Source organism: Cynara cardunculus (genome assembly GCF_001531365.2).
Source record: "Cynara cardunculus var. scolymus isolate 2C chromosome LG 3, CcrdV1, whole genome shotgun sequence".
Lineage (NCBI taxonomy): Eukaryota > Viridiplantae > Streptophyta > Magnoliopsida > Asterales > Asteraceae > Cynara > Cynara cardunculus.
This window is the reverse complement of record NC_037530.1, coordinates 36,986,722-37,004,214: the sequence shown is the minus strand read 5'-3', so window position 1 is coordinate 37,004,214 and position 17,493 is coordinate 36,986,722. Positions and strand designations below refer to the sequence as shown.

Genomic DNA, 17,493 nt, shown 5'->3' with positions numbered 1-17,493 from the left:
TGTCACAGAAGACCACAGAGGACCAACAGCAGAAGATGCTCAAGCGTACGTCTCAAGTGACAGAACCTCTGTCGTGTCTCACAGAGGTTCTGGAAACTGGTCATCTGCAAAGACAATGCTACAAGACAAAGACGACAAAACCTCTGTCGTGTCTCACAGAGGTTCTGGAAGATATCCTCTACGTCAATGTGCTTTCAAGTTATATCCAGCAGAGCCTCTGTGATGTCTCACAGAGGGTCTGCAACCTGTCTTCTGTGTAGATCTTCTTTAGCTGTTTTACTTAGGTTTATCAGCTGCTCGTGCTTATCACGTGTTCTTGTCTGTAATCTGTTTTGATCGAACGGTTAGATTAATTTACTTTAGGTCGTGTCAGAAAACGGTTACTTGCTTGTATAAATAGCAACGCAGACCCTTGTATTTTCAGTGTGCTTCAGTATTGTAACTGTCAATTTTCATTCTATTGAAAATTATTTGAAGCTCTCTCTTGTGTTCATCAATCTTTTTCACTGTGTTCTTATTGATTTCTACTGTGGTTGATTCTTATCATTTCCGCTGCATTAACACTGTCAAACAGATCATCCAAGTAAGTAATTTATACCAAGAAACCGAGTTAATCGATCCTACACATCAATAAATAATATTGTATGCATAAAAAATAGTTTTTAAGAGTATTGTTTATTGATGCATATTACTTAAAATTCAAGATCACAATTAAATTGTGCGTAGATACAACTTATTAAAGCTTCATTTCTAAATTTGTGTAACTAACTATAGATAAATATTATCAAATACGGGATATAATTCTCATTTTGAATATAAAAAATCTGAAATATAATTAGGATAATCATTAATTATAATAAAATACTTAATTGAAATCTTTATAAAAATTATATCATTAAACAATAAATAAATTACTTCACTTATTAAATCTAAATTAAATTATAAGTAAAATATTAAAGTAAAAAAATTATACAAAAAAGGAGAAATTTAAATATTAAATTTGATACTAGATATATATTTTTTTCAAATTTTTATGATATCTTTAAATTTATATTTATTCAAAAATAAAAATATTATCAATTTCTCAAAACCACTAAAAACCGTATTATATCGACAAAGATAAATAATAAAAGAAAACAATAAAATTGAGATATATTTCGCTATATTATACGAGTACTCTTCTAGTATATATTTCTTTTCTAACAAATATAACACTTATTTTTGAAGCTATTAAAAATGAAATTATTTTATTACAGAATTTCGTTAGAGATGTATTTATTATTCCTAATAATTGTCATAATATAAATGAAATGCATGTTTTTGGTTATAATTTTTTAGTTTTGTCATATATTTAGTAATACATTTTAATATATTTAAATCATTTCAGTAATATTTTTTTTTATCAGATGCAAATACAGATACAAATACAAATACAGAAATTTGTTGAGAAATTATCAAATTTTGTTTCATAAGTTTCAATCTTTTTTCCAAGATACTTTTACATCAATTGTTAATAATTAATAATAAAATTTGTTACTATATCATTTATCATGAACATTTATTTTACAACATGCAAATGTGACATTTGTCATGAAGAAGTGAGAAACAATATATAATAAAATACATTATGATGTTTGAAAATAAGAGGCTGTTTACCAAAAGCTTATCCGAATAAGCGTTTAACAAGTCGTATTATTTTACCGGATGAATATGGTAAAGACCAAGAATCTTATATGGTAAGAGCGATATAAGAACCAAGAGTCTTACCCTGTAAGTGAGGGCGACAACTCTTACCACCGTAAGCACTTACCGGGAAAATTGTTGCATACGATGTCGTTTTGATGGATTAAGATCTTATCCGGTAAGTAAATAATAGTTTAAAAATAAATGATATATGTGTAAAATATCTATACTGTATTATAAAGCATTTGACAAAAACTCTTAAAAACCATTTTTTATGCGTAAAGTACTGTTTATTAATGCATATTACTTAAAACTCAAGATCACAAGTAGATTGTGCGTAAGTACAAGTTATTAAAGCTTCATATCTGAATTCGTGTAATTAACTGCAGATAAACATAATCAAATACATGATAAACATCTCATTTTAAATATAAAAAATCTAAAATATAATTAGGATAATCATTGAGTTCTAATAGAATACTTAATTATTATCTTTATAAAATGTTATATTATTAAACTAAAAATAAATTATTTTATTATTAAACTTAAATTAAATTATAATAAAAAATAAATTACAGAAATTACAAAAAAAATGAGAAAACTTTAAAAAATTGATTTGATATTAACATTGATATATTTTTTTAAAATTTTTATGATATCTTTACATTTATATTTTATTTAAAAAATTAAATCATTAATGTTTTCTTAAAAACACATAAAATCTTATTATAATATCGACAAAGACAAATAGTAAAATAGAAAATTAAAATCAAGATATGTCTTGATACATTGTGTGAATACTTTTTTAATATAAAATAAAATTTTAAATTTTAGTAACTTCAAAAAACAAATAAAACAAAGGAGAATATAAAATGAAGTGTTATGGTTGAATGAAGAAGAGGTTTGTTGACTTGGCGAGAGAAGGCGGTAGGTGAGTTGGTGGAAGTTTCCACTCTCTGTTCCTGCCATTATAAGTACTGCCTTTCCTCTCTTCAAATTTCATTATCTCTCAAAATATTCCCCCTTGTTTCTATAAACACCATGTCTCCGGCATCAAAGCAAGTTATATGTGTCACCGGCGCCGGCGGATTCATCGCCTCATGGATGGTCAAATTGCTATTGGAGAAAGGTTATTTTGTCAGAGGAACAGTTAGAAATCCAGGTGGTTATAATTTCCGATTGAATTGAATTGTAATTTATAACATGCGTTTCGTTTTTTTTTTTTTTTTTGTAATCTAGGTTGCTTAGATTTCCTTTTTTCTGTTATTGATTTTTGCAGATGATCCGAAGAATGTCCATTTGATAGAGCTTGAAGGAGCGAAGGAGAGATTAACTCTATACAAAGCCGATCTTCTCGATTTTGAGAGCTTGCGAGAAGCGATTAATGGCTGTGACGGTGTTTTCCATACCGCTTCTCCCGTCACAGACGATCCTGTATGTCTTCAATTCAATGATGATTGATGAAACAATGGAAAGTAGAGACGCCGATCTTAGGTCTAATTAATTGTGCGTTTACAGGAGCAAATGGTGGAGCCGGCAGTGATCGGGACAAGGAATGTAATAGTGGCGGCGGCTGAATGTAAAGTCCGGCGAGTTGTATTCACATCGTCAATCGGAGCGGTGTATATGGATCCACATCGTGGTCCTGATGATGTTGTTGATGAAAGCTGCTGGAGCGATCTCGAGTTCTGCAAGAACACCAAGGTTTGTCCTCTCTTAATTCACTCAATTTCTGAAAAATTACGTAAAGCAATTGCTCGTTCTCGTCGATCGGATCCCTGATTTTTCCGGCGACAGTAACATATTATCTGCCCTATTCTTTTCTCATTATTTGGTATGACTTATTCACAAAGTCACCGTAATTATTAATATTATTTGTTAATTATGGATGTCAAACTTCACAAAAGCCACATTAATTTTTAAGAGAATCAAAGAGGAATTTAGTACATATTTTCCAAATTATAACCAAATGCAGCGTATCTTTAATTAAACCTATTTTTTAAAATTCTTGGAGCAAGTTTCGTGTTTCGTCCCAATGGTTTCATGATTCTTATTCTTATAGTTATAATGTATTGTTGTTTTCATTTTTATGATTTAAACTACATGATTTGCATTTAATTATTATTTTAGTAATTCATACTTGAAGTTAGGAATTAGTCTTAGAGACAAAAAATAACAACGATGTACAAACTATAAGAATGAAAACCACAATTTCAAAACTATAGGGACAAAATCTGTAATAAAACACCATAGGGAGAAAAAACGTAATTTAATCAAAGTTGTATAAAATTGAACCTTAAAAAATTGAATACCTAAAAAAAAAAAGAAAAAAAAGATGTGGTCAATGCAATTTGTTTTTAGTAAATTATGTTTTTGTCTTATGTCATTATTAGTAATTATCAATTTTAGTCTATATTTTAAACTAATTATAGTTTTAGACACCATGGTCGTCATTCTATTTCACTTCTGGTTCTTTTTGACTATAGATTTTGAGGATTTACGGTTAATTTTTTTTAGTAAAGACAAAGTAGAAAAGATATTGTAAAATTTTCCAAATTAGATTTTTTTTTTCTAAAAATGATTGTTTATATAGAAAAACGATTTTTCTAATTTTCTTATAAATAAAAATCTTTGAAATTAAAAGTTTTAGAAGAAATAAATATTTTTTTATTAAAAATACTATTTTTTTAATAATATAAATAATATTGTAATATTTAAAATTAAAAATCCATCGTCATAAAGTACTTCGATATGCTCCTTTTGTAACTCTAAATCAAATTTAAAATGGCATAATTTTTGGGCGAAAAAGAAATTTTGATGGAAATTTCAATCGAAGACATCTGATACACTCATATATATATAAAGTGTTTCAAATGCAATTTATTACATTTGTTCAATTAATGCAACCCAATAAATTAAAATATTTATGAAAATGATGAAAGTTTATTTATTATGATTTAAATATTTATGGAAGATGAATAAAGTTTATTAATTATGATCAATACTTTATTTTAGGAAACAATCAAAATTTTTATGAAATTACATATTCATCAAATTAAATGGACAGTTGAGATTGAATTATATTGATTGTACAAATGTAAGGGGTTATATAATAACCCACCTCTCTCTCTCTCTCTCTATATATATATATATACACACACACACACACACACACACACACATATATATATATATATATATACATATACATATACATATGGAGTTGCAAGTTCAAACGAGAACATTTACTATATAAAAAAAGTCGTTAATGTACAAAATCATACACGATTTGACGCAACTTTGTCTGCGACTTGTGTCAAGGAAAACGTGTATGTGATTTTGTATATTAACGACTTTTTTCTTATTTAAATAGTTATAGTTATCGTTTGAATCCCTCTCTCTATATCTCTCTCTCTCTCTCTCTATATGTGTGTGTAAAATACAAATCAAATGCAACCTCTCATATACACTTGCAACCCTTACACTCCATTCTAATTCAATCTCAACCCTTAATCTTGCCAATTTTTAAGGAGTTTATTTTTAATTAATTATTCAATAAAAGGGCAATTATGTCTTTTTATTTTTTTAATTAATGAAATAATCCTCCCTATTTTAGTGGACGGTTTTTGATGATTTTTTATTTTTTTAATTAATGAAATAATCCTCCCTATTTTAATTGTTTTTAATTCAATCACGAAATTCACTTGTTTTTTATTAGTATACTACAGAATTACATGTAAACTCATTATTCATATTATATCTTACGTGAAACTTTAGGGGTGTTTGAGATTGCTTATAAAAGCTGCTTAAACTTATTTCAGTCTGGTACTGGTGATAAGCTGTTTTCTGGTGTTTGGATAAGAAAAAAACTGCTTATACCGGTGTCCAACTGATAATAAGTTGTTTTTGATAAGTTAATTCTTCCTGGCTTATGAAAAACTGCTTATTACCAGTTTACAATTTTAAACATGTTTTATTTAACTCCGGTTTAATGCCACATAAGTTAATAAGCACTTTTACAAAAAAAACATAAGTTGTTTTAAATAAGCAATCCCAAACACTCCCTTAATATGAATTTTACTTTCATACATAGCAGCTTCTCACTAAAAGAGCTTTTTCATAAAAGAATTACGCCTTAACGGACTGCATTTAATTCATATGCATCCTATCAACTGCATCTCATGGTCATATACCTTTCAATATGCATCCTAGTTTCACATGTAACAACATATTATAAACGTTTTTCGTACATAACAGGTTTTCTGAAAACAAGTATCACATAAATAGCCTGCATTTTTTCATATGCATCTCATGTTCATATGAAGCAAAATGCTCAACTTGTAATTATGTTTCATATGAAGCCGACTATTCTTATTCACACTCTCTTCCGCCATTTTCTTCCTCGAATCGTAGTTGATTTCATAAATGTTTTGATCGTGAAATATTATTGCATAAACGCATTCAGCCTTTCAGCCGTTGATCAAATGAACCTGTGGTGTAGATGGGGTTGCATTGGTTGCAACCTTATAGAAGGTCTCATTTAACTCAATGCTTGCGGTTTGAAAAATCTCAACCCAACCTAAACCAAAGTGCAACCCAACCCAACACAAACCGTGTGGGTTAGTTGGGTTGATACTTTGGTACATCAAAATATTCTCCTAACTTTGAATACGTTGTTTTCTCTAGTCTACTCATAATTTAGTTTTTATCACCGATCATTTGGTATAACTTATCCATACTTAAGTTTTAAGTATATCACATTTAATTAATTTTCTCAATTTGCACACACATATATATATATATATATATGTGTGTGTGTGTGTGTGTGTGTATTCACACTTACTAAATATGTATAAAAAAGTTACATAAAGATTGAGAATATATTGAAAATATTTGTACATGAATAGGGTATGCGATGTTATAATTGTATAATCTACATATTAATAGAGGTTCAACAGTCATATTCAATTCAAAAAGTAAAAATTATCAGGTTCATCATCTGGTTGAGTTGAGTTCAAATAAAAATAACTGTAGAAGATTTTAGAACTCGATCAAACATTGGATTACGTTTGATTAAGTTGGGTTAATCGGGTTATCGGATTTTTGACCACCCCTGTTCAAAAGATCATAAACACATTATCTGCTTAAATGATGATTTAAAGTTGAATGAATATAATTTAATGTACTTATTTTAAAAGAATACTTATATCTATCAAATATTTATATAATTGTACATGTTGAGTTTCACCTCGATTTATTCTCAATATCTGTTAATATATTATGTTTAAAATCTTTTTTGAAAAGTAATCTAACGAAGTTTCATATATTTTCGTGATACAAATTCATGTAATTAACTAATTTAATTTGCATTTTGACCACAGAATTGGTATTGTTATGGGAAGGCAGTGGCGGAACAGGCTGCGTGGGACGAGGCTAAAGCGAGAGAGGTTGACTTGGTGGTGGTGAACCCCGTGTTGGTTTTGGGACCGTTGTTGCAATCCACGGTCAACGCTAGCATTATTCATATCCTAAAGTACCTTACAGGCTCAGCAAAGACCTATGCCAATTCGGTCCAAGCATACGTTCATGTTAGAGATGTGGCCCTCGCACACATTCTACTCTTCGAGACTCCCTCGGCTTCGGGTCGCTATTTATGTGCTGAGAGCGTGCTTCACCGTGGTGAAGTCGTCGAAATTCTAGCCAAGTTTTTCCCTGAATACCCAATTCCCACCAAGTAAGTCTCGTCCTCTTATATGTTTGCAATTAATCATTATATTAATTATCGTTACAATTAATATTTTGACATACATAATTCTTTTATCTTGTTAATATAAAGAATCAAATATATTTACCTCTTAATAATTTCATTAAGAGGTAGACTCTGAATGGTTGAGAGATGAATCTTGTTTGAAAAAAAAAAAAAGTTTAGGTGTTAATGGTTCTAAAACCCGTTGAATAATTTTGTATCCTGGCTTCCCTTAACCATTCAGCGCCTTAATTTCATTGTAAACAATTACAAACAATTATATTTCATTTTGCATTATATCATGAGAACATTTTAATCATTATGGTCACTTAATTATTCTACATCAAACCATTGAGCAACTGTCAAACAGTCTCTTATAAGGGAGGTTAGAAAAACCCCTCAAAAAATAAAAAATAGAAACACGCTAGTAACCATTCATCTTGACATATACATGTGCATATAAGTAATTGAAGTTGTTTCTTGATTTTTATATACGTGTGTATGTTCTACAAATATACATACTTGACAAATTGCTTATAAATTATTTGTATTGCACATGTATATACCGTCCAAATGAACTGTTATGTTCCTCAGTTTTTTTTAATTTTTACTGTTTTTCTGACCCTATATATATATTATAAAATATTGATTTACAATTATAAATTTATATTTAAAAAACATGGATGGAACAAAAGTTGGGTGAACCAAAGACGTGATTTGATTAATGAAAGCAATATTTGACCTTATCACGTATAGCAAGTCTAAAAGGATTACACCAAGATTCAAAGAAAACAAGACCAACTTTTGTTTTCAGATATATATCTATATAAATAATTTCAGATCGTGTGGCCAAGACGACTCCTCACCCACCCCACATCCCTATCAGAACTACCGTGGTCCCTCGTCGTGTACATCACTGGGCCCACGCACCAACCAACACAAGAGTCCAAAAATTACCCATCTTTTAATGGGAACTAATTTAATTATATTAAGGTTTTTTTGTTAAATGTGGCTAAATTGAAGTGAAAAAAAAGGGTGCTAATTAAAGTGGGTGATGGTAAACGAATTGCAGGTGTTCTGATGAGATAAAGCCAAGAGCAAAGCCATACAAATTCTCGAACCAAAAGCTCAAGGATTTGGGTTTGGAATTTACACCCGTGAAAGAGTGTTTATATGAAACGGTCAAGAGCTTACAAGAGAAGGGTCATCTCCCGGTGCAACCAACCGGCCACACCGATGATCACATCCGTATACAGTCTTAAACTAAACATACATATATATGGTATGTATGTTATCATGTGTTCCTAATTAATCAGTGAACCTGTCCGTGGAAAGTTGAAATCATATGATCTTTGTTGAATGAAAAGTCCTTTTCTTGTATTTTGAAGATTCAAATGGGAATCGTAAATATTTTTACAACAGGGAAACCAAATATTCATGATAAATAACCATAAATATCGTTCATTTTCATTATTCATGATACAAGAGTGAATTATGGATATGGTCTGTAACATGTTAAAATTTATGATTATGAAACAAGGATATTTTGGTCTTTTAATCCCTGAGTTAATTGGATTAAATAATTCATTTAAAGGTCCTTCGTGAGAGGGACTTTAGTCATAAGAAAATGACAACTACAAACACGAAAATTGATGCAACTTAGAATTTGATGCCTTGGGTCGTCGCCCACCCTTTGGGCCGGCCGTGACCATGGAGATCATATCCATAATTTTTCTAATTTTTAACGACGTCCCCTACTAGTCATAATTTTCAACATACCACAAGGACCAAATCCGTAATTCACTCATACACTTTTCATAATGAATGTGATATGTAGAAAAATGTTCATTTGAATATCTATCACAACATTCATGATAATTAAATTTTTTTTATTGACGGTTATATTCATCGTAAATAATACATGAAGCAATTGATTCTATCGTTTTCAAAATATTTATGGTTTTGATTTAAACCCAGCCACCGACCGTACACATCAAAGATAGATTGGGAGGGATGTCACTGTTTCACAAAACCAAAAGCAACAGGACAGACAAGATGCTGTTTGTAACTCTACTAAATAGGTATCTTTTTTTTATCACAAACTAATATGATTTCATTATTCATGTTCCTAAACCATATTAATTAGAGTCTGGGAGCATGTTAGATCAAACTCTATTAATCATATATATATATATATATATATATATATATATATTCTAAATCAGGTCTATAACTCAGTTTGCATCAGCAGTGGTCCTCTTCTGAGGAAGTTGCATGCTAACTATGTCCTCTCTTGGTTGGCCATATGCAGCGGAAGCACTCCTCTCCATCTCGCGGCATTCAGGACTCGTAAGTGCCAGAAGGTGTGATGAGTTCTTGTTTTTGCGCAACACCAGATACCCAATCCCGGTTAAATAAATCAACATACCTGAAAATCCCAACACTCCACACGCCACCTTGCTCACAACTGCTAAACGCCCATGAACGAGCACCGAGATCAGATTATCCACAAGAAAGTATATGTTTATGCCCATAATTAAGGACCCAATTATCCAAGTCATTCCTGAGATCTGCATATACATAATCACCACCTTGTAAGATTATGCAGGGAATCAAAGTGACAATCATTAATTGTAACCTCTAATTCAATTCATCTCATATAGTTTATTTCTTATAACTGGTACGTGAATTAACAATTAATATAAATAAATAACAAGGTTCTAAATGGTGTGAGGCGTGGTGTGGGGACAAGGTCAAGCCTTCAAGCCACGACAAGGTCATGCTATTTTTGAAGGCGTGATTTATGACAACAAATCTGTATATTATATACATAATTATATAGATATGCATATGCTCTCTACAATTAATCAATGAGCTAATGATATTAAACAATTTAAATTGGGTTATACTTAAAACTAAAAAGTAAGACACTAAAAAGGTAAACAAATATATCAAATTTTGCATTGCAAAAACCGTGCATTGGACCATGGCGTGCCACATCCCACAGGCTCAACATGGTGTCGGACACTAGCCTTTAGCCTTGAGCCATGGAGCACCACAAAGGCTGTCTTGGCGAGCCTTCTAGAACACAGATATATATAGAGATTGAAATTTAGAAATTACATTTTGAAGACTTCTTGTGTCACTTGAAATATACATGATAGATGTCTCCAATAGGGCATGCAATGCACAAGTGAATTTTGAGAAGCCAACTGTTTGTTGGGCACCTAATTAACCCATCACGTATTAGGCCACACCTATTTTAATTGGTTGTTTGTTTTCTTGTCTTAACGAGTCTGCTAGTCTCTAAGAGATTATTCAGTTTTTTCAACTAACAATGTGATTAGTTTTGTTGGAAATACCTTTCAAGTCCTTGCAAACCACCAACTTATTGACTCTGGTGAAATAATAATGTGTCCTAGATTCCTAGATCTACCTTTATGGATTTACATTAAATTCACGAAAAAACATGTCGATATAAATTGCAAATGAAGATGTATCCTTACAATCTTTGAGTTGGCATGTGATCCCATCTTGGTCTCACTGCTAGTGAATTTGAGAAGTGGAATGAGAGCAAATGGGAGCTCAAATGACAATATCATCTGCCACAGTAACAACACATGTCAGCAAGCATTAAAACCTTATAATGAAGAAGATAACAAGGTTTAAATACAGTTTCTAAATGAAGAGAAATTAGTGCATTTTTCTGCTCTACTACTCATGTTGATGCAGAACAGTTGGCTAGCTAGATAATTTAGCAAATCGCAATGCAAAACAGAAAACTCGAGGAGCTCGAAAAACTTTATATTTCCTGGAGGAATAAAAGAGAGACTTCTAAAAGGAGGGTAAGTTTCATTGGTATTAGGTTTGAACCACCGTACCACAAAAGATGCTGTTGGAGTTGTTCAAACAATGAATAATCACTCAGAAGAAACTTAAGAAAATATTTACGATGAAAAGGGGAGATAGAGTTCAGGGTCACTAACAGATGCTATGATAATTAACTTCCCAGCTCCAGCCGATCCACCAATGAGAGCAACAATTAGACTAGGGACTATGGCTAAGCACCGGGTTAGGAGGTTTCTAAGCCATGGCTTCATACGTAGGTCAAGAAACCCCTGCAAGGAAACATGTGCAATGATATTATGCCAAGTAGAGATAAAGATGCTCAACTTCTTTAATTATTGCACACACAAGAATACATCCCAAATATTTCTTTTACGTTGTGTTGCTTAATGACTGGAACACATCAACTAGTAGTTTCTGGTTGCAGAGGATCATGCCACCTAAATTGATATCAGAAGCAGGGTCAAGCTCCTGCTCCTCCCGATTTCTCCATTTCTACTTGTGGCTTCATGACAACGAATGCCAGAATTTTTATAGGTTGTCACATACTAAGAGTAGGAACCGAGATAGAAAGCTCCTCTAGAATTTTTCTACTTCAACTTTCATCACCAAAGAAGCTTTATGAAGACAATAAAACAATACCCTTAAATTTCTTCTTGGATTTTAGATAAAAGAATCAAATACCTGCATAACATACTGCCCAGCATATGTTCCAGTTATTGTGGAACTCTGACCTGATGCCAGCAAAGCAATTGCAAAGACCTTTGAGCTCCACTTGCCTAGAACATTCTGTGAAGATGAAAAGAAGAGGGTGCACATGATCACTGTCAAGCTCTACCATTAACAGGAAAACAGAACAAAGGAAGGGTTCACATGCATCATCATCCATTAGCACTAAATGACACTTGCCTTGAGCAAAAAGGATGCTTTATTCAAATCTAAGTCTTGACAACTCTTCTGATCATCTGGGTTCAAATTCGAAGAATTGCAGACTGACCCACTTAATGATATAACCGATATATTAATAAGGAAGGCCACTGCAAGCGCTATGCCACTTTCTATCAAGTAAAATCTGCAAGCTTCCTGTAAATATAAGTTCAATTGAAAATTCAATTCTGCTAAAATAGTTCAATTGTAAATTATTCTGCTAAATTATTCTGCCAAAGGCTCCACCGAGTACAGTAACTGGTTTTTCATTGTTTGAAAACTAACAATCATCATAACAAATTCCATGGAAGGGACAAAAGCATAAGAGCTTTTTATATTCATACCCAGAAAATTGGTGGTTGAAAAGCAACGGTTCTTATCATTTTTCATTTATTTTACTGTTTCTTTCTTCCACACAAAATCAACTGTGTCCCAGATTTCCTAGTCATCTTTCTTACAGTTTTTCATTGTTGGTGATAACAAATGCTAGACGATAGCATACAGACATGCTCGTTTATGTAAACAGGTTCACATTCAATAATTGAACAGTAAGATAGCTCCACAAGCAACCAATGTAAAATGCAGAAGAAATTCCATCAAAAGTTAAAAATGCTTCTAGAAGATAGGAAGTTACTTTGATCCCACTAACTGATCGTGGTATTTTCCTAGAAAGCACAAGAGCTGAGTGCAGGAAAAGGTTGTGCCTGCATCAATGGAGAAAATTCACAAATAAGATCCATATGGCTTGCAATAAGCAGCAACTAGAGAATAACTTACGGCATGACCATAGCACCAAGGAGTGAAATTGCAAGGCCTGTAGAACCGCTGCCCCTGAGCTGGGGGACAAACAGCCCATATAGCACTTCTGAAGCATCTGGTTTTGAAATTCCGAGCTCAACAAGAAAGCATGCAGCTATAGTGAGTACCAAGAAAGTAATCAAGAATTCAAGTTTCCTCACCTGCACAACAAGCAAAAGCATCTCATCTGATTATCATCTTGAGCAAATTAATATTATTATACCTAGAGAGTTAAAAGCAAATGGAATACCCCATATTGTTGTAGTGCTAGTAGACCCAAAGTACTAAAACCTGTGAGGAGCACACCACACCATACTGGGATATTGAAGAGCATATTCAGGGCAAATGCTGTGCCGATTACTGCACATGAAGAACAGCAGCATTAGGTCAAAATGCAAGTATAAAACTAGTATTTGTATGCTTATTCTTTTAGAGGAAGGGGGAAGTAAAAATGACAAGCATTATTCTTAATTAGGTTAATAGATCACAGATACTGAAATGGGCAATTCAGCATTCTCATATGAAGTAGCTGCATAATCCGAGCTGCTGGACTTCATATATATAGTATGATACACATCCAGAGAGCAAACCTCAAGCCCATGAATGTCATAGTTGATTGGTGTTCGCTGATCATAGATTGTAATGTGTATTCACATGTATTGAACAAATGTAAAAATATAGCATGAATGAAAATTCCTGAAAGGATACTCATAGAATAGCAATTAAATTGCAGCAGCTGTTGATTTTCTTAAACAACATAATCCATCTCTAACCTGGATACTTTGATGGTATGCAGATGTTAACGTGCTAAATAGGCAAATAAAGTTTATGGTTGAAAATAGAAAACAACTGTGAACATATAAATTAGCTCTTCAATAGCAAATCATAATTTTAGTAGAACTTAAATAAACATTTCAGCGATCTAATAATAGTGAATACACAAGAGGGGAAAAAGAAACAAAATGAAACCACATTCTAGTACCTATAAGGGTAAAAAAAACAGGCTACAATTGAAGAAATATTCAAGACGTTGTCAGTTTGATGACTCATGTCAATTAGGTCCTTTTCGGATTCTCAAGGTACATAGCGAATATGTGAAACACACAGATCTCAGATCTTTAGAGTTTCACAAGAGAAGTAGGAACACAGTAGCAGGTAAAGGATTTGAAACTTGGCATGCCTTTATTCAGTTCCATGAAGAACATGTAAGTAATAATATTCAATGCAGTGAGGATATTTAAATCTATCTGAAGCACAATAAATCACTACGTTATAAACTAAACCAAATAGTTAAAAGCAAAATTAACTCCTTTTGGAAACATTTTCTGTCATAACATGTTTGTTTCCACTGAAAGCAATATCACATGAAATCAGTTCTGAGTTACCTAAGTGATAAAACAATGGAAGTGGTCAATACCTTCAGGAATGTCACAAGCAACTATGGATATTTCAGCAAGAATCCACAAAATGATATTGGTCACCTTCTCATACTCGTTTTTGCAATGCTCAGCCAAATGCTTTCCTAGAGTATTATACAGGAAAATTCAGGCATCTGTTTGACTATATGACAGATGAAAAAGATAATAATGACAATAAAAGTAGGAGTATGCATATAATTTCAGGGTGGAAAAGATGGATGAAAATACCAGTAACAACCCCCAGGTTTGCTGCCAAGGATTGGATGACAAGTGCAGCACATGAGGCCACCAATATAATCCAAAGTAACTGCAAACAAAGAGGAATAAGCAAGAGTGTAGACACTGAACTTGATGCTAAACGATAAATAAATATGCGCGTATGGGGTTCAACCGATGATGAACAAAACCAATTAGAGTTTTCTTCCACAATAATCAGTTAGTTCTTTCTATCAACTAGGATAAGACAAGCAAAGAAAACGAATCAGCAAGTACCACCTGTATCTAGCTACCAAGCATTCTCTTTCATGAAGAAATGTAAGACCAAGGGAAAATGGAAAGTGAACATCAAAATACAGGCATATGCTGTTTTAGAAACTTAATAATGCTAAGTTACTGCTTTACTTAATTAAGGCTTCATTCAATAAAAAAATGCAACCATTTAAAGATGACTATGAAACTGAATTTTGATTGCAAATAAATCTATAAACTCCAGTAAGGAAAATATATAAGCACCTCATACTTGTACTGGGCTCCTGATTGTAAATCAGTTTCAACTGCAAGAATATGCAATCAAGGTCAGTAGTGAACTACCTAAATGATTAGTAAATCAATAACATACAAAAGAAGCATCTTACAGTTTCCAGGATCAATGTATGCAATGGAAACAAGAAACCCAGGACCCATGTACGCAAAAAGGTTTTTCCAGCTTGTCTTCTGCATACATTTACAGTGGTGCCATCAATTAGGAACCGTCAGAATTTCACTTCCACCCATAAAATTTCACTTGATAAGAAAATTTTACCAGTTCAAATTTGTAATCTAATAATTAGTTTAAGATCAACAAAAAAAAGTTCACTAGAAAGTCTCCAATAATAGTCAAGTTAAAATCACATCATATCCGGTGAAAAGCAGGAAACAGTTCTTTTTATTTGAGCTTTTTGTCAACTTCACCATTTAGAAAAATGCTTTGAGTTTTATAATTCACAGCAAGTTTACTATTCCATCACCCTACCACTAGATCAAGGACTTGCTCAAACTTTACCTATACGGCTATACTCTATCACATCAATAAATGAGATTAAGGATTTGAACCAAACACTAAGACATAATTTCACATTTGGATATGAAACATTAGCTACTGGTAAACGAAATCTCAAAATCCAAATAACTGATTTGCCATTGTGCTCGTAAACCTAAATTCGTATATACAGCAAACCATGATGTTAGAACAAAAATTCATAGAGAAGATTACGAGAATCCTAAATCCACAACAGAATCATAATAATAATCATATAGGAAATGAAAATAAAAATACTTACATCAGGAACAACAATCTGATTAGTCTCAGGACTCTCAATTAGCGGCGCATTAGTCATGAACTGCGGATGCTGAGAAAACGCGTTTGCCGCCATCTTCTCCCTGTTTTACTCTGTTCCAATTACACTGCCAATCGCAAAACTTCACAGGGCAATCATCAGACATCAAACATAAAACATGCAATGTGCCGGTAACACAATATGCACATAAATTACAAGTAGAACACGAGTTCAGATCTAAAATCAATTAATTAACCAAAAATAATCTGCAATTGCATAGATAAGAGCGCCGTAACAAGAAGTTACCAATCAAGATTTGATATGGAATGAAGGATAAGAAAAATGAAGGAATGCAGAGACAGATACGAGTGCGTAGTTCAGGCAGTATGAAACCTTATTTGCAGGTGGAAGAAGATGCGATGCGAGTGAGTAAGGGATGATGCATGTATCAACCACCGACTAAAGAAGCTTCTCACTGCTGATCTTCTTCGACGTTTTCCGACTTCAAATGACTACTTCGAGTTGCTCGTCTTTTTCTATATAGTTGTTGCACAGAGCATCTAGCTTCTTTCTTAACAATTAAATTACCAAAAAAAGCATTCAAACAAATTTTAAATGTTACAATAATATTGATTAAAATGGTAATTTCTATTACATAATAAACTTTATATAAAATGGTAATTTATCTATACTATATTATAAAGTATTTGACAAAAAAATTTAAAAATCATTTTTCATGCATGTACTATTGTTTATTGATGTATATTACTTAAAAGTCAAGATTATAATTAAATTGTGCTTAAGTATAACTTATTAAAGCTTCATGTTTGAATTTGTGCAAATAAATATAATAATATACAAGATAAACATCTCATTTTAATATATAAAATCTAAAATATAATTAGGATAATCGTTGTGTTTTAACAGAATAATTAATTATTATTTTTATAAAAAATTATATTGTTAGACATAAATTAAATTACTTCGTTACTAAAACTAAATTAAATTATAATAAAAATTTTGAATTAAAGAAATTAAATAAAAAAAAACAAGAATTTTTTAATAGTTAATTTGGTATTAGTATCAATGTATCAACATAAAATATAATAAAATGAAACATTAAAATCGAGATGTGTTTTAATTCATTACATGAATATCTTTATAGTATAAAATAATAAGTTCCAATAAGTGTTATATAGAATGGTAATTTATAATAAAGTTTTTGTAAAGTGATATTTAGAAGAAAAAAGAAAAAAAAACCGGTAATTTTCCATAAACTTTTTGGAAAATATTCATTTTTAACAACTAATAATAAAAGATTCTTGACAAAATTCATTTATAAATAACTGAAAAGGTACTTACACAATATAGTGAAATATATCTTGATTTTAATGTTTTTTTATCTCTATCAATATAATATGGTTTTATGTGGTTTTGAGAAAACGATAATATTTTTATTTTTTATATAAAATATAAATGTGATGATGTCATAGATATTTGAAATATATATATATATATATATATATATATATATATATAT

The 17,493-nt window shown here is 31.5% G+C and overlaps 2 protein-coding genes across 3 annotated transcripts; one reads left to right on the top strand and one right to left on the bottom strand.

Moving 5' to 3' along the window:
- Positions 1-2,690: 2,690 nt before the first annotated feature.
- Positions 2,691-8,897, top strand: LOC112509602 (cinnamoyl-CoA reductase 1-like). The gene is made up of 5 exons (XM_025114650.1): positions 2,691-2,845; positions 2,963-3,117; positions 3,202-3,387; positions 7,065-7,417; positions 8,502-8,897. Exons 1-5 carry the CDS (start codon positions 2,725-2,727, stop codon positions 8,689-8,691), a joined length of 1,005 nt encoding a protein of 334 aa, XP_024970418.1. The 5' UTR covers positions 2,691-2,724; the 3' UTR covers positions 8,692-8,897.
- A 760-nt stretch (positions 8,898-9,657) lies between these two features.
- On the bottom strand, positions 9,658-16,462 carry LOC112509743 (metal transporter Nramp6). Of its 2 annotated transcripts, none has more exons than XM_025114860.1 (14): positions 16,347-16,462; positions 15,957-16,095; positions 15,273-15,351; positions 15,151-15,191; positions 14,647-14,725; positions 14,418-14,522; positions 13,251-13,360; positions 12,980-13,161; positions 12,837-12,906; positions 12,185-12,358; positions 11,960-12,064; positions 11,416-11,547; positions 10,936-11,031; positions 9,658-9,999 (listed from the first exon to the last, which is right to left on the bottom strand). In XM_025114860.1, the coding sequence occupies exons 2-14, from the start codon at positions 16,047-16,049 to the stop codon at positions 9,664-9,666; spliced, it is 1,602 nt and encodes a 533-aa protein (XP_024970628.1). In that variant the 5' UTR covers positions 16,050-16,095; positions 16,347-16,462; the 3' UTR covers positions 9,658-9,663. The 2 variants fall into 2 exon arrangements, with proteins under 2 accessions (XP_024970628.1, XP_024970629.1); XM_025114861.1 differs by having other exon boundaries at positions 15,957-16,080; positions 16,347-16,367.
- Positions 16,463-17,493: the final 1,031 nt, after the last annotated feature.